Below are 25661 nucleotides of genomic sequence, written 5' to 3' on the forward strand. Positions count from 1 at the left end.
TGTTCAAAGCCAGGGCAGGTGTTTGGTAATACGCAAGACTGAAGGACAGGATGGATACTGGAGACAGTCTGCCATGTAGCATTTTCATCCACAGTTTTCATAAAATGTACAAAAGGCATCGTGATTCCAAAACAGTTAAACCACTAACATAGAATAAAAGTTTTCAGAAGCAATGACCTTATTTTTAAATACAAAGTTTGTGAAGCATTTTTACTGTCTTTAAAGTCACAGCAAAGCCAACTTTCCTACACACATATTTTTTAAGTTTAAATAATATAATTATGGTATGCAAGAGAAACACAACTTATTATTAGTAAAACCTTATGTGTTCCAGTATATAATCGGTCAGACATGAGCATCTGTGAAGGCATGACGGAGGGTGGAATAGTGCATATACATGTAGAATGACTGCGAATTCTATGGCAGCAGTCGGAGACTGGTATGCATATTGTAGGTTGTTGATAGATATTTGAAGTTAACTTTGGTAGTGCAATTTTCCATAAACAACTGTTACAAAATTTCTGAACACAGCAAGTTGTAGTATTTTCTCAAAATACACATTAGATGCATTCCTAGAGAGAAGACTCGGTATCTACCTGTAAAACCCATGCAAAAACATGGTGCTGTATTCTAGTCTTGGATCAGGATAGCAGGTGTTTTGCTTGCTTGCGTGTCCATTGAGTCATTTGTAAGACATTGGGGTATGGGACAATTCTCTGTTGTGTGTGACTGTATGCACATTTCAGGGCCTCTGTATCTTTCTTTTTTTATATATTTTTTAAAAATTTATTTATTTCAGAGAGATGGGAAGGGAGAGAAACATTGATGCATGAGATACACCAATTGGCTACCTCTCACATGCCCCACCACTGGGAACCTTGCTCACAACCCTGGCATGTGCTCTGACCAAGAATTGAACCAGCAACCTTTTGATTTGCAGGCTGGCACTCAATCCACTGAGGCACACCAGCCAGGGCTGTATCTTTCTTTTTGCCCCGTAAAATGAAAGATGAGAAAATGCCCCTAAATTGTGAAAAATACTGCCCTCCCACACACACACTTCAAGTACCATTTCTTATTTTTAGAAAGTTGTCTCCTAGAAGTCCCCCTGGCTTTTTGCTTTTTCAGCTCTTCATAGTAGCTGCAACTCACACATATGGTCCAGTCCTTTGTATCTCTGCAACTGTGGGGTCCCGTGTTCTAGTGCAGATGCCATCAAGGAGTCAGATGGCCTTCAGTGCAGGTGGCCACGAGCTCGTGGAATCACACCACTCATTGAATATGTCAGCACCTACTTTCATCCAAAGTCTATTGCACCCTATTTTCATTAAGTGGTGCTGTTTGGGTTTGATCTTTGGGATCACTGTTATTTTGTTCCTTTTTGCTCCTACCTATGTCACAGACTATTGGATCTGGAAGAAACATTATAGATCTTCTATTTTAATCACTTCATTTTACGAACCTTTTAAATGAGTTTCATATGGTTACAGTAACTTGCCCAGGGACATATGGTTCATTCTAACTCTAAAGCAGGCCAAGGATATTTCTTATTACTCCCATATTTCCCTTGGGAAGCAAGCATCCTTTTTATTCTGTCCAATTTTCCTCCAACTCGGCTTTAGACCACAACTCATTTCCTGAGTTGGTGGTATTTTCTAGACCCCACCCTGCCCCAGGTTCTCTTAGCCTCCTCGTCCTAGGCCTTCTTTCTATGTGGCTCATGATGAGTTCAGACTAGACGGACCTGTGGCAGCTTTACTCTATTTCTGTTTGCTTAAATCTGCTCATTAGTGTTGAATTGTTTCTAAGTGGGGACATTTTCAAGCCCCTTGTCCATGTTTTGATAATTAGTTTAGTTAAAGTTTATAATTGGTGAAGTTACTTAACTGGGAACAAGTTGAGTGCGATGCTTTGAAATACAGTGAACATGAATGAAGGTGAAGGGTCCTTCCGCATGGCAGTAGGACCCTTTCTTCCCCCGACACACACCGTAACAGTAAGTGACTCAGGACAGTGGATGTGAAGGGCAGGTGAGGTCTCAGTATTTGAGTTTATTTCAGCCATTTTCAGCTGCTGTGTCCCCGCATACTGATGTGCCCCAACAATTTTTACAACGTGCAATACCTGACTGTTTAGTTAGGGGCACTGACCTCTTTTCCTTTACTTTGTCAAATTAAAAAAAATGACAACAGGCAACACAACAATAGCCATCTGGTGTGAATCAATGAAAATTATATCTGGTTGGGGTTTTTTTTTTGTCAAATTGGCAAAAATATATTTTTGGTGTGCTGCAGAGTTTTAGTAATAGTTTATGTGTGCTGTGGATGAAAAAGTTTGAAAATCACTGCTTTATTTTATTTCTGCTTCCCAATGATGTACTTCATGGTGTGCATGCTTTGGGGCTGAGTTCCATGTTGAAGACCACCGACTTGACTCCCTGAGTTCACTGAACTATACCTACCTTATGCCCGTATGTTTTTTAATTGAAATTCTGGATCACATGATCGTACTAAGATTTTGTTATGCTCCCTGTTTTCTCTTGAGTTTTGTTCTTTTTCCTGCTTCTGAACCAGCAAATCCTCTTTAAAACTGTGCAAATGCATTCCTAGCACTTTAAAAACAATCGGATATGTACAGGTCTACCATGTACATTAGCATATTAAAAACGGGAGGCCTGCACTTTCTGTCCCGGTATTATCTCTTTGCTTGTCACATTAGCTTTTTAAAATGTCACTTAGACATTTTGTCACATTCAGTTTAGCCTTCTGCCATCAACCAAGCTACAGTAACGGAAAGAGGGGTGATGTTGTTATAGGCAGTGGGCCCAGTGTGGACTTGTAGTTATCAAAATACATTGAATAGTGCCTCAAACACTATCTTCACATGAGTAGTATTTTTGTCATTAGCAATGAGATTTCTATTTTTAGCTTTAGCAAAAATGATGTATTTTTCGTATTTATCAAATATTTACAGAAAAACCAAGACTCTTAAAACTGATTTTATTTTTTATGATGTCTTTACACTTAAAACATATTGGGGTATCTATAATTAAAAAATTAAATTTTGAAAGGAAGGTAAAGAGACACAAGGCAGCTAATAAAGAGAAAAGAGATAGAATGTGGTTATTACATCAGAAACCCCCTGCACTTGAGCACACAACTTGTTTCACGGATTCCTGGGATCAAAGGCAAAAGTCAAATACAAGAAGTCACATAGACCTAATTTTTTTAAAGAAATTAATCATTCATTTATATGTGGGAAGTACCAAACAGCATTTAAATACTGTTTCAGTGTGAATTTTGTAAGAATGGTCATTTTGTGTTCTGACCTCTGACGACAGGTTGAAGAGTTCATTAAGTTGGAGTTCGGGGCCAGATTAACAAGGTCGAGTTTAGCTCTGTATTCCGGAGAGCTCGGACTCGGTATAGCTACTGCAGGCAGCATTCCCTACAGTGAACGTGAACTGTAGAACATCATTCCCGCAGAATATTCCGTGGAGAGCAGTGCTCAGAGCTCTCAGGGGTTTGAGGAATCTTGTACTCCTTTGCCTAATAAAGGCTCCAAAGCTCTGGAGTGAAGAAAATTGTTGGACTTGGTGTCAACGATGTTTCTCAAACATAAGCGATCAGAAAATCTTTTATTTCCCTAGAAACATCTCAGGGATTACCATCATAGAATGTATTTGGGAAAATGAGGAAGGAAAGCCACGCAGGTTTGGCATGTCACTAATCTGTGACGGAAGTATTATGTTTCACATACCAGGTGATGGATAGGCGTTCTCCATCACTAAGGGAAGGAGAGTCGGATGTCTCGGGATTTTCTTCCAGATGCTCAGTGTCAGTGTGATTTAGGGGGCATGTTTGGCATTTTTGTTAAGAAAATTTAAAGGGTGATTTAGAGTCTTATCTTCATGAAATTCTACCCTCACAGTGTGCCGCCGTAATGCCAACTGTTGGCTTCTTGTTGTGCTGCACAGTCGCCGTTTTCATGGTCTTTGGCTTTTTTTTTGCAAGTGAACTTTTTCTTTTCCTCCAATAAACAGTATTCAATCTTCAAAGTGGAAAAATGTTTAAAGATTACTCAGTGTAATACTTTTTAGTTGTATTCGTTTGGCCTTGCCCAGGTTGCAAGAAATAGAGACCTGCTGAGGGAGGGACAAAACTCTTATTACAGGGAGGAAAAGGGAGTTGCACGTCACTGCCCTCTCTGTTCTGTTTCTGTAAGGTGCTGGGGTATCTTTGTTCCTCTCAAGATATCACTTACTGGTACTTCAGACCTTATGTCTTCCTCTGAAACAGTGAGGTGATTAATTGATTATCTTAAGTCACAGAATGTTGTTCTGTGACATCTTTGTCTCTGGCCCTGGTCTCTGGGCCAGTGAGCTGTGGCCTGGGTAGTAGGACTGAAATTGCTCAAGTAGCCAAGGGGTTCATCTCCCAGAAGGGGAAAGGTCAGGTGACCGGCCAGCACTAAGGCAGCAAAGCCGACTCTGTGCATTAGATTTTCTGGCTCTAATACCCAGCTTCAAAGCAGATAGCCCTTTCCAAATGTTGCTTCTTAGATATCGTGGCATCTGTGTTCAGATGATGTAAACTTCGGAGGACAACATCCTTGAGTATTCTGAGATGTGAAAGATCACAAACTTAAGCAATAAATGGTGTTTAGCATTATTATATAGTAATCCTTTAAATTTCACTCCTTGCTGAGTAGTATGTGAGAGTTTTTATATTTATTATATCCAATTTGTGTAATAGCTTTTTTAGTATGTTTCTCTTTCCCATTTGAATAATGTGACAAGCAGAAACTCAAAGTTGTTAAGAAAGTGGAGCACCTTCGGGCAGCTCTGCAAGTGCTAAGAGATGACCAGTAATATAGTGTTTTAACTTTGAATTCAGTCCCCTTTCCATTGTGACATGCTGGGCTACTTAGCAAAGGAGAATACCAGGGCATGTTGCACATATATCAGAAGTTTGATTTTTTTTAAATTTCTTAAAGAATATTAGATGAGTCAGGAATCAGGATATATATAAAATTTAAATCCTCCCAGGGTATTCCTTCTATTTTCTGGTTTGCACAAAGTACATTGATTTAATTTGAAAATAAACCTTTTTTACACTTAGGAATGTTGCATCCTTGCAACATAACTGTGGCGTTGCTGACCCTTCCGTAAAAGTTACCATCGGTTGTCTGCTTTTCTCCTCCCTCTTTGTTACCTTATATCAAAGATGGCAACTAAAAGCACAAAAGCAACTAACCAAAAAAACTGATTGTTTATGCATCCTCACAAATGTATATTTTGGGCGTCATCATCATGAGACTAGATAAGGTAACATAAATACATCAAATATTGGTGCAACTAAACTGCAACAAAATCAGCTCGTTCAGCACTATTTCCCAGGCACCTACTCGGTCGTGGGGTGCAGATCCCAGGACTCGTGGTGATCACAGACTGCTCAGTCAGCATAATCCATCTTCTTTGATTAAACTGCTTGGAGTCCTGTATTTGGTCCTCCTGGTCGCTAGAAACAGACACACGCACACACACGTTTACGCATGTCAACCAGTTTTCTCTCAACTAATGAAGAAGCAATTAAATGAGTGTTTTCATCTCCCCTGTATTAGTTCTCTGTGTTGTGTACCACATTACCACACATTTAGAGGCCTTAAAGTGGCACATATTTATTCTCTCAACAGTTCCATGGGTTAGGAGGCAGGGCACAACCTGGCTTATTTCTCTGTTCTATCTGAGGAGGCTGAAATCAGGCTCCGCTCTCACTATGGCTCAGGACCCTCGTCCACGCTCCTTCAGGCTGCAGGCAGGTTGCACTTCCTGCAGCTGTAGGGGTGATGCCCTCAGCTCTTAGAGGCCACTGCTCTCTGTAGACAGATTCACAGCATGGTTTTCACTTCTTCAAGGCCCACAGGAGTGCATTTCTGCCTCCTTTGCTTAAGATGGAGTCTTTCATAACATAATCAAGGGAGTGACAACCCATTCCCTGTCCCATTTTTATGTAGATAACAAGCCACAAGTACTTCCCACACTCAAGGGAAGGGGGGGGCTATACGAAGGTGTGACTCATTGGGGGTACCCTAGGGTGTGTCTGTCACACCTGCTACCAAATAATAATTATTGTTATACCTGAACTTCTTGAGATCTTTCCCTAAACCAGCACTATTCAAAGCACTTTGCATATATTTATTGATTTAATTCTCACAAAAACTCTATGAAGTAAGTAGTTTATTATTCTTAGTTTACAAATGATGAATCTAAAGCATGGAGAGGTGGTTCCTTCTCAGGTAAGAATATCCACTTTTTTAAAGAAAGTAAAAAGGCACAAACAACAATGAATCTTGGTGCCACATATTTCTTCAGCTCCCACATTCTCACCTTGTTTCCCTTCCTAACAATTTTCTTTACTTCCCTTTCTAGTTTTGGTGTATTTCCTTCCTTACTCACCCCAGGGCTCACTCCTCCGCAGCAACCATTTCCATCTCTGCCTAGAAGTGAACTTCAGAACCCTTCCCACACACACATACACCTAGAACATTCTCACATTGTACTTGATACCTTTCCTTCTGGGTCCTTAATGCCATTTGTCTTTGCAGCTTTAGAGGACAGGGACCATATCTTTTTGTTTTTGTTTTGCTTTTGCTGTTGTATTCCAGCACCTACCACATAAAGGTTTTGAGTGGAAGAACGAATGCCTGCACTTTAATCAAAGCTAATGGAAAGTGCAGCCCTGTGTATGGAAAAGGTGCATTCCTGTCCTTCCTGGTTGGTGTGGCTCAGTGGACTGAGTGCTGGAGTGCAAAGCAAAGAGATACTGGTTCAATTCCCGGTCAGGACACATACCTGGGTTGTGGGCCAGCTCCCCTGTAGGGGCCACACAAGAGGAAACCACACATTGTTGTTTCTCTTTCTTCCCCTCTCTCTAAAGATAAATAAATAAATCTTTCTTAAAAAAAGGGAAAGGTGCATTCTGGGGGTCGAATCCTGCTTCACCACTGACCTACCTTCCTGGTTGTAAGTACTAAATTAATTATAGTTATTATAATAGTTATATGTTATTGTATTAGTGAACAATTAAATGGATTGGTGCCATTGTGTAATTGAGGAGAGGAGCAAAGACATAAATATTACCAGACTAGAAAGGGGGGGATTAAAGGCGGACTAGATACCCTGGCCTGGAGATCCTGTATAGCTTCATTTTTCTTCTCTGGGCACTTATCAATACTGTTATAATGGACATTATCCTTTTCTTTCACATGCTCGGAACTCAGCTCTTGTGGCAGCAGAAGTTATCTGTCCATTTCACAGTTCTTGGCACGTAGTAGATGCTTACGAAATGTTTGTAAGTGAAAGAAATGAGTGACTAATAGTCACTTAAACACAGCTGTTCAGTAATTTCAAATGTAAACATGATTTATTGATTCCAGCTACATTATAACATAACCTTATTTTATCTGCACAAGAGCATGAGCTTAATTTTCACTAAATAAAATATTAGTATGGGGGGAGATCAAAAAACCCTAAAATTTATTTGTTAAATATTGTGTATTTAGTCTTACATGTTTAAGCTTCAGTCACCTTTAAAGTACTTTTTGTTTGGTATAATACACCTACCAAGATGTTTTTCCACTGCTCAAAACAGTTTTTGGACTCGTCAATTTTGATGCCTTTTAGTGCTTCTGCTGTTTTTTATTTCACCTCATGCACATCCACAAAACGTTTCCCTTTGAGGACTTTTTTCACCAGGAGAAACAAAAACTAAGTTGCTTGGGGTGAGATCAGGTGAACAGGGAGGGTGGGGCAGGGGGTCATGCTGTGTTTGGTCAAAAGCTACTGAACACTCAGTGTGGTGTGGGCAGGTGCACTCGTAAGTCAGCCATCATGAAATGGGCAAATGCATTGAAAGAGTCTTCACCAAAATTAACTAAAGGGAAACACAGCCTCTTGCAACAGCACCAGCTGGTATACTATGCAGATGGGTTCCTAGAGCCCATAGTGGGAGAAGCCTGTATTACAAGGGGCTTGCCCTCCAGAAGATAATTTCGTTTTTGGGGGGAGGTCCCCCATCCTATTCTGTTTCGTGATTGGTTACATTGAAAATTTGCTTCTTTGAAAGTTCCCTTCTACAAAGGAAACACTGATGAAAATGAAGAGGTCTTCTTTTAAGACATGTACACATTGTCAACATGTTTAAATTTTATTGATTTACATTTGGATTAAAAAATCATTTCTTCATCAAGGTTGATCAGATTGTTCCACTATATGGCCAGGAGTTGTCCACAGAGTTTAATGAAAAAGATGAACCATAAATATCAAAATGTACTTCTTTGATTTTGAGCAGTTGACCAATCTTGATCTGCGAATGACTACTTTTTCTTTAGATGTCTTACTTCATTATTCTCACCTGTTCCATCACAGGTGGCCTTTCCTCTGAGCAGGGCCCCCACAGCGCTGGGGTGGTATTTGGGTAGAAATTCCTCCCTTCGAAGTTTGGAAAGAGGATGAGTCTTAGGGAAGGTGGCAGATGTAAGACTGTAGAATGACGTCATTAGAGAGTGATTTGCTTTTACCGTTGTGCCGAAGTTCAGGGAAATCCCACATAAGCACAGTGACTGACACTCAATAATTGAAGCTCTTTAAGAATCCATATCAAGATTATCTTTTTTGTAATGTATTTCTAATATATACATTCTTCAAATATGGTTTTTCCTGTTGCTAACACTGAAATTCTTTTCAGCAATTAAGAGAAAATCTTTTTTTTCTCCCCACACTGCTAAAGAATTCCTTTTTCCCATTAGTTGTGTCAGAGAAATTGCTTGCCAACAGGTCTTGCTCTAGGCACTGGCCTTATGCCCCTGCCTCTAATTGAGTATCTTCTTTGCAGACTTGTAGGGTTGAGCAGGTCATCTGGTGGAAGGAAGAGCATTTCACCTGGGAGGTGCAAGAGATTTCATTCCAAAGAAGACCATTATCTCAGCCAAGTGTTTAGCTAGCTTACAAATTGTGGCACTAAAGGAAGAGGAAATTGTGTGTGTGTGCGTGTGTGTATGTATAGTGTGTGTGCATGTGTATGCATGTACACACATTTATGTGGATATACATGTGTAGGTAGACATAGATAAAGATATATATCTATACACATACACATAGTTATGTTTATATGAGAATTCCATAGTCATTTCCCACAAGTTATTATTATGTTATTTTATAATCTTTGATTTTCAAAGCCCTTTGCAATTCACATACTCAAATAATCTCACTTAATAAATTAAATATTGGTGTGTGTTTCTCCTGCCCACTCCTCTGCCCGGAGAACTTTATTCTAGTAAAGAACTGTACCTGGGATCACCCTGAGTGTAGTGGAGCTTCCATCTCCCAAATGCTTCCATGCTGAACTTTATTCCTGGGGATTTTGCAGTAGTTTGATTCCCCAAAGGAAAAAGTAACAGGAGACAAAGTCAGCTCACTCAGAAGAGGTACTTTTATCATAAATGCAACTTTAAGCCCTATAAATTAAATTACAGCAATGGCACAAAAAGCCTTCCACTTTTGTATCGAAATGTTGACTTTTGTTGGTAATATTTTCTCTCTGAGATTTCCCTTTTGTTCACATCAGCTTAATTCCATACATATTTTTAATTAGAGGGGGGAGGGTAGAAATAGTGTAGCTTCCCCCATTAATATTCATATAATTTCAAATAGTCTTGATTACAACTTTAAAAGGATAGTCTTTAATTTTTTAGAAAAGTTGTTATGCACACTCATATTTTGGTATACTTTTTAAAAAGGAATGTCAAGTAATTGTTTCAAGAAGTGGGCTTTGAAACCAACATTGTTTTAAGTTTGTAGACAAGCTAATTATGTTATCTTTTACATGCTTTTACTGTTTTATTTATTTTGAATATTTGGTTATTGCAATGTACTGAAAATTATCCCATGTTCAGATCTTGGAGATTTTCATTCATGTATTCAACAGGAATTTAGTATCTAGCACGTGCAAACATTGTGCCCAGTTTTCCCATCCAACTGCCCTGACAGTGATACATTCACAACCCTTAACGCATCATTTCTCAGTGTATTCTGGAGAACACTCATTCCATGGAATACTGACAGTTTTTCTGCGAGAGGATTACAAGGTTAAAAAGTTTGGGAAATATGGAATGCTAAATATATTCTTAGGGGGGCTTAAAACAAATTTGAGCATTCCTGACTGATGTGGCTCAGTTCTTTGGGCATTGTTTAGCAAAGCAAGGGTCAGTGGTTCAATTCCCAGTCATGGCACATGCCCAGGTTGTGGTTTCATTCCCTGGAAGGGGCGTGTGCAAGAGGCAACCCATCATTGTTTCTCTCTCACGTCCGTGTTTCTCTCTCTCTCTCTTTCTTTTTCCCTTCCCCCTTCTCTCTAAAAATAAATACATTTTAAAATAAATAAAATTAAGTTCTAGCATATCAGAGAATACTTATTATAAAGAAAACTACTTAACTGTGTTTAGTAAATATAGGCTGTATTATATGGTAGAATCATTTCCTTTGGATAGGTTACCCATTAAAGTTAAAGTTACCTATTAAAATTCCTGTTTTGAAAAGCACAGCTTGAGAAATATTGTCTTACTGCAATTTTGGAAAAAGCATTCAGAAAGTGCTGTGCAAATGGTCTTTAGTATATAGTTGGTCCTAGCTCCTTTACCAATACTCTCTCTCTCTCTCAGCCACCTTCTTTATTTTTATACTTAACTTTCTGCTTACAGAATTACATTTTCTCTTATGGGTAAAACCTGAGTCATACCTTCAGACCAGGGGGTAAATGGTTCAGTGATAATGGTTTATATAGTTCATCCACTCATCACTGTTTTACTATTGCATTCAACTCCTCGTTAGACTCTCACCGCTGAGGTTGGCTTTGCTCTGAGACCCTCCTGATTGTTTTTATTGGACAAGACTGACAGAGTATACTGTGCAAAGTGTCGACCTAAATAGTTCTACACGCTGCATAGATATTAGCCCATGTACAACACAAATCATTGTCTTGAAACACTTTCTTTCCTTGCATCTGTGATGCCGTTTGCTCTGATTTTCTGTCTCTGACCGGTTTTGCTTAGTCTCCCTGGCTACAAAGTTTTCTGCTCATCCTTTCTGTTGGTGTTACTTAGGGCTCTGCTCTAACCGTTCTCTATTTTATTAATTCTTCCTGTGTGTTACCATCCACATCCATCTTTTCAAGTATACTTTCTTTACTGGTTATTCCTAATTTTCTGTGCTCAATTCCACCCTCACTGTGGAGCTTCTTGCCCTAGTCTTACTTATTAATTAGGCCATCTTTACTTAAATGCCTCCAAGATATTTTCATATTAGCCTATCCAGAGAAAAACCTATCATCTCTTTGTCCAAAATGATGATAGCCTACTGTTCCTCCTTGTGCCTTTTCCTGACATCTGCTGCCAGCCTCTGCCCTGTTACACCAGCCTTATTCCTGGGAGTCACCTTTCATGCCTTTTCTGTATTCACCACCCACAGGCTCACTCAGCCCAGACAATTCTGGTCCCTGTACCTCTCTTGAATGATATGCATCTTTACTCCCACTGCCTGAACAAACTTTTCATTATTTTTCCTTTGCTTGATGCTTTTTGATATGAGTCCTGGTCTCTAGTCTTGCCCATGTCCAGGGCTTTCTCTACCCACATACAGGATGATACATCTCACACATCTACGTGGAGTTCCAATCAACATTTCAACCTTAACTGGTTCAGAGCCAAACCTCCTCCTCCCCTAGTCTTCTCCATTTTAATAAATAGCAGTTTCAAAATTTTAATTGCCAAGGCCAAAAGTCTTTGGTTTCATCCTCACCTGTTCTCTTTCTCTCATACCACACATCCAATTACCATCAAGTCTTGTTGGCTCAACTTTCAAAGTATAATCAGATCCCAGACATTTCTCTCTATCTGCACCGCTGTCACCCTAGTCCAGACTACTCTCCTCTCTTCCTCGTTTTGCAATAACTGCATACTGAGGTCCCTGGTAAGTCTTTATCTTCTACAACTAGGCTCTCCAGTACTGGCCACCTATGTCTGTTGAGCAGTAGAAATATGGTTGATCTGAATTGAGATGTATTATAAAACTATACCCTGGCTATTGAAGAATTAGTACACAAAGAGAATGAAAACTATCTCATTAATAATATTTCATAATCAATGCATATTGAAACAATAGTTTGGATAGGTTGGATTATAAATAAATAAGTTAATTGCACATGTTTTTTTTTTTTTACATTTTCAGTGTGATCACTAGAAAAAGTAAAATCACATATGTGGCTCACACTTACATTGCTTTCAGATGGCATTACTTTAAAGTCTTCTCTAAACACAACAGTCAGAGCAATCCTTATGAAATGTCAGCTCTTTTTAGTTGTCAGGCCCAAATTCCCTGAAGCTTCCCCAGCTAAATCAAGGAAAAGCTGGCTTTTCCACTGGGCTAGCAGGCCTAGCATGATCCTGTCCCCTCAATCCCATTCCTCCCACACTATAAGGTCTTTCCAGCTCTTAAGGCCTTCTTGCAAGTCCCACCTGAGTGCTTCTGCATTTCTATCCCTTCCTTCACCTAGCCCACTCCTCCCCAAATGGCTGCATGCATTACTTCCTCACTCCTTTCGGATGTCTGCTCCCATGTCCCTTGTCAATAGTGAGCGTTAGAGAGGCCCACCCTGAGCACTCTGTCTAAAGCAGCAGTCTGCTTACCTGTGCACACTCAGCATAAACTTGGTCATCATGTTTTGGCTTCACTTTGAGTGGCTCCTTGTAGTCTGCAGAATGAGGTCCAAATTGCTTAGTAAGTCTAAATCTTCCGTTATTATTTAGTCACTTTCTAACTCTTCCAGCACATTTCCTACTAGTCCTTTAAGCAGCCCATGTGCCAAACACTCTGAATCACTCACAAGAAACTCAAGATAGGAAAGCAGTGATCAGGAATATGGTAGAGGGCTAAAGGATTTCATTAAGTGCAGTTACATTCTTGTACAGAATTAACATTCATTGAACTTCAATCATTGGGTGGTAGGCAAGTAACAGCAACATTTTAACCCTTTGAATTCCACTGACATCCATCCCATAAAATGTATATTAATATAATCAAAACTAAAAGCAAAGATATATTCACCAGTAGTTTAAATTTCTGTATAAGGATCTCTGGATGAATGTCTCTCTTTACTAATATTTATTTTTCTCTGTAGTAATTAGTATGATCAGAGTTTTCTGCTTTTAATTTAAAAGGAGGCATAACTTACCAATGGCTGAGTTAGACATTGCATTATAAGAGAGGGGGGGGTTTAGAGTGAACATTTCTATTGTGGATAATCAGAAAAACAAGAATTTATAGCTCAGTGATAAATAAATAAATAAACCTTTCAGAAATGTGTATTTTTCCAGCTCATTAAAATGTTATGTCTTTTGGACAGTATTTCTTAAAGGCTATAAAATTAATAGTGTATTTTAAAAGTTTTATTGGCATGTATTTCCCAAGTCTAATTGAGCCCTAGTGTTTAATTGTGCTGTCTTGTATAGGCTGGAAATCTGGCTGTTAATATTATTTTTCTGCTTTAAAAGACAAGCATTTTTTCTCCAGGGCCAGCTCCCATATTCTTGAATCTGTTTATTTCTCACTGCTGTGCATTTTTGTGTCCTGAAATCTTGAGAATCTGTCAGAGCTAATCTGGAACTTATTTCTTCGTGTCTTAAAGTTGTGCTGAAATTTCAATTAATAACTAGTCATGCCCCTGGCCTGGCAGAATACATGAAACTAAAATCCTGCTTATCAGCTACTAGAGTTAAATTTTAAGTCTATAACTACGCAGAGCAAGGACAACAAACATTTATTGAGTACCTGCAATATATAAGGCATTGCATGGATGCAGAGGATTAGAAGGCACCATGCAGATCCTCCGGGGTAGAAAATTCTAATCTTTCCACCATGGCTTCTATAAATGCACTTCATAGCAAATTCCTTTACCTTTCAAGGGAACTTGCCTTCCACCTACTAATCTATTTAAAATCTGTGCAGTAAGAATACCTCCTCCCTTTTAATCTTCCTAAATGGAGTTGCTTTTATACAAGGCTCCCAAACCATAAGGACAAAATATTCAGAGTCAGTATTCACAGAAAATTTCAGACTTCCTGGAGGCATATCCGTCCGTTGGTCTGTCTTCTCATCCTTATTTTGTTTGCTAGACATCCTTGACAACAGTCCTTGGAGACTTCTACTCAGGCTCGCTGCCTTTTTCATTCATCCCATCTGCCAAAATTAGCTTATACGTGTTTATTGTCTCCTGAAATACTCTTCCAAAGCCTTTACCACCTCAGTCCTGAAGCCCTTCACCCCATCCAGAGTATCTTTCATATTTGTCTTCTTTTATCATCTTTTATGGACATATTTTATCACCTTTCTAACAATGTCTTTGTACCTCTTTTTTCTTCTACATTCTATTTTTGTAGTCATCTTTTTATTTATTTAATAAATAAATTTTATTAAATAAATAAATGTCCTATTTATTAATAAATAAATACATAAGGATATACTCATTCAATTTAGAGAGGAAGGGGAGGGGGGAGAGAGAGAAAGAAACAGAAGATCATTGGTGCGAGAGAAACATCAGTCGGTAACCTCCATATGCACCCTGACCTGGGATCGAACCCACCACCTGGGCATGTGCCCTGACCAGCAATCAAACCCATAACCTTTTGGTGTACAGGATGATGCTCCAGCCATCATATGCGATGATGTTGATCCAACCAACATCGTCAACTGACGAGCCACCCAGCCAGGGCTACAGTCATCTTTTTAAACATCTTTTTAGACTTTTTCCAGGCTTAAACCCTTTTAGCAGTTTTCCATTCCCTGGAGCAGTGATTCCCACCTTCCCCCACTGTGGAGCACAGTGAACAAGGCCACAGTGAACATACCAAGTAAATTGAGGGGGAGACCTGGACCTGGACACTAACCTTGGCCCTCATGATCACTCAAGCTCCATGTCAGGGTCACCTTACACCATATTCCCTGGGCCACCCCTATGGAGAGAATAAAGCCTACGCCTGGATTGGTGACACAAGACTCTCCCCTGCTCCTTCCCTCCCCAAGTGGAGCCTGGAACGATTCTTTGAGCACAGGCAGCTTGGAAACAGAAGCTGGGCATTGGATACTATGAGATGAGGAGAAGAGGAACCCTCTGAAAAAACTGGGGCAAAAATCTGCTAAGAACACTCTGAGAAAATATGTAGAATGAGCCACAGAATTGTCCCACAGAAGGACAGCAGGGAGTGGTACCTTCTACCACAAGCCTTTGTCTCCCATGAATTACAAGTTGTCCTCAGGGCCAGTGTCTGCATCTGCATGCCATCTCAAGGGTCTTGTGTTTCAGAGCAGGTCCGCAGCTTTATTGGTTTGGATAGAACAAATGTGTTGCACTGTCTGCCCTGGAGGCTCCAGGCTTATGTAGGCCAGGTGACATGGAATGAGGAATCACGAATGCCCACTATAGTCTGCCTCGGTACCAGTCAGGTCTTGTCATGCTTCCTGTTAAGTCCACTCTGTCCTTAACACTTCAAAGAGTGGCTGGTCATATGTTCAAAAGGAAAGAAAAAACAAGACTTACAACCAGAGGGTTAGTGGCCCAGCTGCAGGCTCTGCTATTCTCAGGCCAGTCTGGAGGCTGGGATTGAGGTTTACTCTCTCCCTTCTCTGATGCCCATTTCTGATTTTCCGCATCCCCAGTGAGCATTTCTGCTAGTTTGCCGGGGGACATGGTTCCAGAGGGCATCCCTGAGGAGTCTGAACCCTTGGCTACCATTGCTGTAATCCATGGTCACTGTTTCCAGCAGGCAGAGAAGCACCAAGCAAGGTCCCATGAATCCCAGCATTCCCGGCCTCCTTCTCTCCACGCCCCACCCCCACTCCATAGTAACAATCGTTTTTCCTCGTGACAGATAGGTCTGATTATACCTCCTGCCCTGCAACTCCTGTCTTTGCCTGCTGATCCACCAGCTTGGAGGCACAAAGGAGCCAGGCAGAGCTTTGGTTATGGTGGAGCCCTTACTGTGTCCACTAGGGCAGTCGTTCTCAGCTGGAGATGATTTTGCTGTAACAGACGTTTGTGATGTTTGGAGACAGTTTTTAATTGTCACATCTTGGAGAGGGGTTTCTATGGGTATCAAGTATGTAGAGAACAGGGATGCTGCTAAACATCATACAATATATAGGACATGCTCCCACAGTAAAGAAGTATCCAGACCTGTAACGGAAGGCAGGCCCGGCTGCTTGCTGCTATGAAAACCACTACTGGGGAGGCAAGTGCTGATGCAAAGGAAAGTGGTTTGTTTGCAGGTACTGGTCAGCTGGAAGGTGGGGGACTCATGTCTCAAAGCCCGTCTCCACCTCTCAGTGGAGGCAGAGATGCTTATAAGGAGGAAGAGGGGACAGAGGGAAGAGATCAAGGAAGGAGGTTGGAAAGTTCTCTGTGTGCAGACTAGCACAGTCCTTTCTGATAAGGCAAGCAACAGTCCCCTGTGCCTCATCCTGGTTTACTCATCCTGGATTCACATCATCTTGGCTCCATGGATGAAGGTCAGCAAATCTCCCAGAGCTGGGATGCCTGTGGTTGGAGTCTGTATCTTCTGAAGTTAGTTCCTAGGATTCTCATCCAAACAAGCTGTTCATCTACAAGCTACATGTAAGTCAGAGTCAGCACTTACAGAAAGAATGTCAAAATAATGCTGGGGGTTGGGTTGCAATTTCCCACTGTTACACACTTTCTCACTGTTATAGACCTAAGTGACATTAGTGTCAAGGTTGAGAAACCCTGACCTAATAGAAATGATTTGCCCTGGAAACATGGACTTCTTTTTCCACATAATCTACAGCAGTGGGGACAGGAAGTACACAGTCTGCCAGTGGTACCCTGGATGTGACCGTACAAAGGTCCATTCATTCTATGCCTCCTTCCCCGAGCCATGAATTTTAGCTTTGGGGGACACAGCACCCAATGGCACCCATAGGTTCAAGGCATATACCGCATTCCAGAGAACAGTATCCCAGAACTGTCCAATCAGAATGTGGGAACATGGGACATTAATGCATTCACATCTCGGGGCTATGGTAAGGCCATGAGGTGGGGCACTGTCACGATAATATGATTGGGTGTTACATCTGTGCTGCTGTCTGGTGGGTGGAAAGGATGCACAAAGACCAGAAGCATCGGCTGTATCTAGAATATATTCAAAATACAAAGTCAGAAACATTTTCTTTATTGCCACTGTACTGCCAACACCCATACAGGTGCCCAGTACCCAGGTTCATATGGGTGGCTTAATAAGTATCTGTTGAATAAAGATGAAATAATTGAGTAAACAATAAATCAGTGACCGAATGAAATCGTGCTAAAATGTTTCAAGCGTATGAGCACTGTAGTGTTTCTTAGATGAGACTTAGCCTGGACCTCAGCTGGATGTGTTTTAGATGAAAAAATGCAAGATCTCAAGTCTGCGGCTTTTTATAGCGGTCATGATGGGAGCATCTCCCCTTTGTTCACAGTGTCTCTCCTTTCTGGGTTTGATGGAACGTTATCCAGATTACAGTAGTTAGTACAATGTTTACTTTTATTTATTTTTTTTATCAAATTTAAATTTATTTTATTATGAGAAAGGTTGATCCTTTTTTTAATTCTTCACAGGCCCTTTAAAATTTCTCTTTATTGTTATCTTCACAAATACATTTTTTCTGTTTCTCTGCTATTTCTTTCTTTCTTTTTTTTTGCTTTGGGTAGTATTTTATTTTATTTTAATTTTTTAACTTCTTTTATTGTTGTTCAAGTACAGTTCTGTCCATTTCCCTCCCACTGCTCCTCCCACCCCAGCCATCCCCACCTCCCCACGCCCCTTGGTTTTGTCCATGTGTCCTTTATAGATGTTCCTGAAAACCTTTTTAACATTTACTTTTAGATTCAGGGTTCTCCTCTGCTCCCACATGGTGGTTTAGCGGACCCACTCATTATTCAAGTTAAATTTTAAAACAGGAGTAGTGTGTTGATGGGTAAAGATGGAGTAGAGGGAAGACCGCAAACAAACAGAAACATGGCGCTAAGAAATCTTTGAGTGTGTTTTCAGCTAACAGTGACTAATACGAACTTAGGGTCTGTGAACCATGCAGATGGGAGTAAGAGGAAATCTTTGGAAATCTGATTAGAGCTGCAGTTAGCGAGGCCTCTGAGTAGCAGGTGAAAATCAAACACCCTTCTACCTTCAGACCCAGTGTAGCCACTGACTGGCCGTGACGTCCTGCCTCCACAGCACAGCTCAGGCCTGTTTGTTTTACCCCATCACCATCCTGTCCAGGTCTGCCAGCCCCTCAAGGCCTTGCGCCCGTGTCACCTCTGGCATCAAGTTCTACTTAGCCATTCACGTTGACGTATATACGTCTTCCCCTCCCTTTTATTTTTTGTACTCCTTCATTCTCACCTACCAAATGCTGACATTATCTAACTATTGATGTGTTTTACCTCCATTCTTCAATTGTAGAACAAGCCAGTCGAAGACCAGACTAATTTATTCTATTCCCTATGTCAGCAAGCAGAATACACGCACCTACACGTAAGAGGCAGTAAATAATTGGAAAGTTGGAAGCATCCAGTTCGGTGATGCTTATCTGAATCTCTTGTGAATGAGAGTTTTTTAAAAATTGGTATATATGAGGAGACAGATTAGTACCATGTAGTTGCACACGTGTTAATCTTTGTTGTTTATCTGATTTTATGTGCATCCAAAGACGTGGGAAAAGCAGGGGTGCAGGGGTCTGTAAGATGGTGTGGGTGTCCTTGTTTTAGTGTATTTCACAACTCTGTGGTCTAAACCTGTGACAGCAAAGTGACCAGGCCTGATTACTTTAGTTTTCACACATTTTACAAAATTTCATTAAAAAAACCTAATGTAAAGGAGTAAACATGTTTATGTTTAATTTGGTACAATTTAAGGCATATCGGAATAATAAACATATAAACTTATTTTGATTAAACCACACACATTTGTTACACTCACCACCAATAATAGAAATGCCTAATAAGAATTTCCTGTAAGTTGATGTATTTTGTCATTATAACAGTCCCTGTAAACAGTGCACTTTTCATACCAGGAGAGTCACCTTTGGATGGGCTCCGTCCCTCTTTTCCTCCTGCTGGTGCTTTCTCTCTCTCTCACACATGCGTTCTCAGTTTTTGCCTCTTCCCTGCATACTTTTGCTTGGAATTATTCTTGATGGAATCTTTTTTTTTTTTTTTTGTCGGCTTATTTCCTAGATGGGAAGTGATGGAATTTTACGCCTCAGCACTTCAGCTCTAAATAATGAATTCTTTGCATATGCATCACAAGGATGGAAGCAGCGACTGGCGGAAGGTAAATTCCCATCCCTGTTATGATTTGACATGTTGGAGCACACGTGCTGGACTGAGCTTTGCACCTTTCTCTGGTTTCCCAGTCTTTTTACCCCCCGAAGTGTACTTTTGTTTAGTAAAAATTCACATTCCGTTCCAAACGACTTCACCCATTTTTTGTTATACTTGGCATTTTTGAAATACAGTACTCTTGAAGAAAGCATGATGCTCTCTGGAACATAATAAATTGTGATACACCAAGGTTTTGGAGGGAACATTAATTTTAGGTACTTGTTTGACACATTATATATTCTATCAATGTCCTAGGGAGTAAAGAATCTTCTTTTAACACTTTCTTCCCTTGAAATCACCACTCTACTTTATCCTTCCTTAAGTCACCAAGCTTCTTGAAAGACTGCAAAATACCTAATGCAACCACATTTTACTCTCTTACCCCCTTGAACTGTTGTAGTTGGATGTGAACCCACTGTACACAGCTGAAATAATCTCTCCGAGAAAATGCTCATGGCTTCCCAATGGCAAAGTCCAATCTCCTCTTCTTAGTCCTTACATTTAAAAATGTTCCTTTTCCAATATCTCATTTGTTTTTCATCCCATCCAATTTGAAAGCATCAACTGTAGGCATTCTTAATATATTTAATTTTTCTTCCTGAAGCTGTATTTCTAATCACCATTTCTCAGCTTCCTTTAGTATCTCCTGTTCTTTTTCATCAGAAAGTAAATAAATGTTAATGTCTCCACCATTCTCTCCCCTGATACTTTCTTTCATATACATCCTCTAAGCAGCCTCTTTCACCCTGGTATTATGGCCCATATTCTGGAAACATTCAAATGTGACTCCCCTTTTCTATTCCTCAGTGCCTACTGGACTTCCCTAGCTGATGTCATGCACCTCAAAGCCAAAATGCCAATGTTAACCTCACTGTCTTCCCTTTAAAATTTGCTATTCCATCTGCCTTCTCAAGGTTAACCTCACCACCGTCTCCTCACAGCTCCTCACTTTGAAACTTTGATGGTAGCTTTGATCCTCTTCCTTCTCCCTGGGTCCATCTGGTCATGCACTGTTCACTGTGCTGTGAGTCTGAATCCTCTTCATGGTACCACAGCCGTTGGTCTGACTGAAACTTCCATGTCTCATTTATGATATTTCGTAGGCTCCTAGGTGGAGTCCTTCAGTTACTTCATGCTACTTCTTACTGCTTATTTGTCCCTATTTCTCCCTCTTGGAACACCACCGGGACCTCCCTCTGTGTCTTACAGGAAAAATTCAGAACTCTCTTTAGAACGCACACTGGGTAATTGGCCAAAGCTTGCCTTTCCCATTTCATTTCATTCTGTGGACTATTCTCCATCAGCCCCTCAGAAGAACATAATTATACACATTCATATCTCTGTGCCTTCTGAGTTAATTATTTTATAAAAGCTTGATCATCCTTCAGAAGTTAACTCAAGAATCACTTCTTATGTGTAGTCTTCTCTAATTGATTTAGGCAGAATTAAGTGCTTTTTTTCCCCATATATACTTTTACTACGTATATGCTATACAGGGCTTTTGACATTGCATTGGAGTCAATCTTATGCCGTTTTTATCACCAGACTGACTTCAGTACGGACAGTGAATATGCACTCATGGACAGCCCTGAGCATGCAGCACATTTGCTGAATGTTTTAGAGCTCATTGAAATGGCTGTTGAACTGCTGTTCATAAAAGGAGAAGCTGTAGAAATGTCAGCTCGCTGCTTTGAGTTTTCAACATCCATAAAAGTTCACTCAAATTAATTACATGTTTTCTTTATTAGTTGGCAAAAAGATAGGACCACTTTTACTCAACATGTAAGCATTTTCTTTCTAGGAGAGTTCACTCCAGAAATGCAGTTGCGGATAAGGCAAGAAATCGAGAAGGAAAAGAAAACAGAACCTTGGAAAGAAAAATTCTTTGAAAGGTTTTATGGAGAAAAGTAAGTGCTAGAGCATTTTTCCCTCATTTCTCTTAGAAGGAAATGAAAATATAATTCTCTGCTTCACATAGCACACTCATATGCTGTAAAACTTAATAAACCTGTGATAAAAAGCAGTAGTCCTTCAGTGTAAGAAATTGCGGGTAAAATTATAGTGGCATATCAGCACTTAAATTTTTTAAAATGCATTTTCAAGGGTTTATAACTTGTCTGTGAAAATTCACGTTGGACTGAAAACAGCATGAAATTCTGTAGAAGTCAATCTTGGCTTTCTTAACTGGGTTTTAGTAAAAATCTCCTGATTTTTATCCAAGTATTTTTATTAATGACTACTTTAGACATAAGTCATTTTAGACACATTTAACTCACATTTTTCTAAAAATGTTGACCATGCGTGTATATACTCCTTTTAGCCCTTATTTTGGGGAGAGCTTGAGGTGTTACCCTTTACTCTCTCCGTCTTCCTCCTCAGGTATAACTAGTTTTTAACTTACCTGTATTTGTGTCTGTCTCTCTTTAAAATAATGCCAGCCACACTAAGTGTGCTGGTGACTGAACTAAATTAGAAGTATTTCTCTGTTGCTTCACGGTTAGCAGGACATAGTCTGGTTGGGCAGCATTAGAGTCTCAGAGACAATCAGCTCTCCAGGAACGGGGGAGGGGTTAAGAAGCCAGGACTGGACAGAGACCCTAGACCCTCCTTTGTAGAGGAATTGGAGCCTTAACTCACACGTATACAATCAATGCTTGGAAGTTGTTTTGTGTAAAAGATACTGAGGTGGTACAGGTAACAAAAACTGTACCATTTGATCTGATTTCACAAAATTCCCTCTGTAAATGGGGCAAAACATCAGAAGGAATCTCACATGAGCACTCTTCATAAAAAGGAATCCGAATCCTATGATGAACAGCCTCCTTACCCAGAGTGGGCTAGCCTTTAGTGAATTGTCCTAATGCAGTACTCTTGAGTGCCAAGGCTTTTTTATTAAATCCCCACCAAAGTACATGTTTATTGGTTTTGGAGAGAGAGAGAAGGAAGAAGGGAGGAGGGAGGGGGAGAGCAAGAGAAACATTGATTGGTTGCCTCCCACGTGTGCCCAGCCAAGGATGGAACCCGCAGCCTTTTGGTGTGCAGGTCGGCGCTCCAGCCCACTGTGCCTCCCAGCCAGACGGGGCGGCTTGTTTTCGGTTGCTGTCCTAGGACCTTGGATACATAAGCATATTTAACAAAACTAAATATAGTCATCATCGTGTTTGCACAAATTAAATATGTGGCAAGTTAGTTATATACCTTGTATATAGACTCTAGCAGTATTACTCAGGCCTGGCTATATCCGATCCTCTTTGGAGCTTTTTAAAATAGATACAGATTTTCAGAACCCACCCTAGACATATTGATTGGAAACCTCCAGAAGTTGAGGCCAGGAATCTGTATTTCCAGATGCTCCCCAGGTCATGCTGCTACCCAGCAGGAATAAAAACCCTGGAAGATGGTTTTGAAGGTCACCATTCAAGGAGGCCTGCCTCACCTTTTGTCTGACACAGGGAATGTTGGGAGCTCTCTTTTCAGTAATGGCAGAAGCATAGCTGAGGTAGTTATCTCCAACACACTGGTCCTGAATTATTACTGTGTGTTGGGCCCGTTCTTTTATTAACCCAATAATATGTATCCAAAGTCTCCTTTGTGCCAGACGCGATCCTAGATGCCAGCAGTACCGTCATGCATAGAGGCCTGGGTTCTGGATACCATGCGCAATAGGCAGCTTTCTTTCCTTCATTTAGCAAATGATCATTGAGCATACTCTGGCTCTGATATGTTTCCGAGAGCTTTGCAAATATTATTTTACCTAATTCTCCCAACAATCCTATACAGTACATATCATTATTATTCTTATCGTTACAAAATGGTATCCCATACTGAGGGACAGTGTAACTTAATTTCCCCAGGTTTGCACAGTATGGCTAAGTAAATTGCTCAGCGTCTTAACCCTGCAAATTCTTTTCAGAAATATGTCACACACATACACTTCTTACATGAAATTTGGGGGCTTCCCAGGCTCCCATAGATACCAGGTCAAAGGTCTCTGCCCCAGAGGGTGACAGCTATAACACTGTGAGGAAACGTGACCCCTTCTTACTGCCCCTCAGCCCACATACAAACAGTTCTTTACAGCTCCTGGCTTGCTGTCGTTTTTTTCATAGAGTTTCTGTCCCCTTAAGTCACTGGACTTCTCACATGTGTGTTTTTTTTTTTGGTCTTTGATTTCATATTGGATGACAGATGTATTTTGGACATTTCATGGACTCTCCTTAGAATTTGTTACTTTTAGATCACCCACATGTTCCCATTATGTGGGAGATTTTTTTCCCTAACATCGGATTATTTTCAGTTCACTGACAACATGTGCCCTTTCATGCTTTTTGCAGAACTTTTGCTCTAAGTTTTCCCAAAAACGTTGCTATCCGAACTCACCTGGTCTTAAGGATCCGTCTGATTTCATTTTTGCTCTTTGTTTGAGAGCACTGTTATGGTACCTACTGGCTTATTCTGCTTGTAATGTAGTACTGCCGTGTATTTGTTTGGTTACTTAGAAGTCAGCCACATACATGCTAACTCAGAATTGTAAGAGTTGGTTTGTTGATTTGCAGTTTAGATTTCTGGAGGGCAGGGTTTTGCTTTGTGCGGTTATGTGGTAGGTATGCTGTAAGCATCTTTTTTCTATGCCTGATGCCATCTTAAATCGATTTTCCCATGAAAATAGTAGAATGTTGACATAGGCATATTTTATACAGTGCTGTTTTCTGTATGGCATATATATCATATATATTAATAATATTTAACAATATTCTTAGTAACCAACTATCAGAAATTTGGTTGCCAGTGGATCGCTTCTGCATGTTCTACACTTAATCTAGTACCTATCAGTGTGTCATCTCTGCTTGACCCAGATCCAAAATACCTTATTTCTAGCTGATACTTCTGCTTTAGATTTATCTGTAATGCAGCTATTCTGCTCCTCTGAGTATAATATAGTTCTAAATTATAGTTTAGTTTGAACCCATCTTTGGGAAAGTTGAAAGAAGAGACTAATTATGAAATCAGTATCTTTATGTTCTTTTCAGAACCTTCTGAATTTTAGTCATCAAACATCCAAAAATTGTATTCAGTTTTATTTCCCTTTCTGTTCGAGGATGTAAGTAAAAGGTTGAAGACTTCACTGAGGTATATTCTGGCATTGATATTATTATAGCTATATTTCAGCTCTGTTTCTTTTTCTGGAAATGTTCTCTCTTCTGCTTATCTTTGTAATTGCCAGTAGTTCTGTAATTTAACTGCATTTAGAACATCATATTCCTCTACCATCTGATGCTGGCATTAGTACAACAGGAAATAGTGATTTACAATATCTTTGATTATAATTCTAATTAACTTTGCCTCCTTATGACCTGAACATTAGGCTGGATTATTTCTTAATCTTCTTAACATTTTTATGGAATATCTTTACAGTAAGAGATGTACATGAAAGAATTTGTCTAGCCTCATACAAATGTAATCTAGCAGAGACAACTCTGACAACCTCAGATATGTTTGTTATTCTTCAGCAACATTTCTGTATTGTCTTAAGTTAGAGATACTAAAATGAGGTGATTGAACAACACCTTTTTAATTGGTTAAAGATAATCTTTGCAAGTCATTTCAATTTTAAGATTATACCCATCTTCCATTGATCCTAATTGTTTGGTTATGTTGCATCCTCGGAAGGCTGTTATTTTCTATTATAATGACAAGTGTCTATTTTATGGCTTAGAGATTTTAGATCCTATACATTTTTCACTTTTCTGCTGTATTTTTAAATCTTTCACAGTATGTAATTTTCTTTTTAAATTACTGAATTTATTAGGGTTACATTCGCTAATATAAATATATAGGTTTGAGGTATACACTTCTATAATACATCATCTGTATATTGTACTGTGTGTTCACCACCTGAAGTCATCACCACTTCTCCCCCCTTTACCCTGTCCAGCCTCTCTTTACCCCCATTTCCCTCTGGTAATGAGCAGCCTATTGTCCATCTATGAGCTTATATTATATTATATTATATTATATTATATTATATTATATTTTTACTTACTTTCTTTACCTTTTTCAGCCAGCCCCCTACCTGTCCCCTCTGACAGCCATGAGTCAGTTTCTATTTTGTTTGTTAATTTATTATGGATGCACCTGGAGGGTTCTATTCTCAGTGAAATAAGCCAGTCAAAGAAA

At 39.9% G+C, this 25661-nt stretch overlaps 1 protein-coding gene across 1 annotated transcript in view; it reads left to right on the forward strand.

Annotated features, from left to right (window-relative positions):
• The window catches only part of ASXL3 (ASXL transcriptional regulator 3), a 174067-nt gene that overhangs the window by 139383 nt on the left and 9023 nt on the right, over positions 1-25661 (forward strand). Inside the window, exons 10-11 of the mRNA XM_053664127.1 lie at positions 19338-19434; positions 21286-21391. Coding sequence (XP_053520102.1) covers positions 19338-19434; positions 21286-21391 — 203 coding nt within the window. The remainder of the gene's footprint in view (positions 1-19337; positions 19435-21285; positions 21392-25661) is intronic.

This window comes from Artibeus jamaicensis, unplaced genomic scaffold (assembly GCF_021234435.1).
Source record: "Artibeus jamaicensis isolate MK-2021 breed Jamaican fruit bat unplaced genomic scaffold, CSHL_Jam_final contig_354, whole genome shotgun sequence".
NCBI classification, from domain to species: domain Eukaryota; kingdom Metazoa; phylum Chordata; class Mammalia; order Chiroptera; family Phyllostomidae; genus Artibeus; species Artibeus jamaicensis.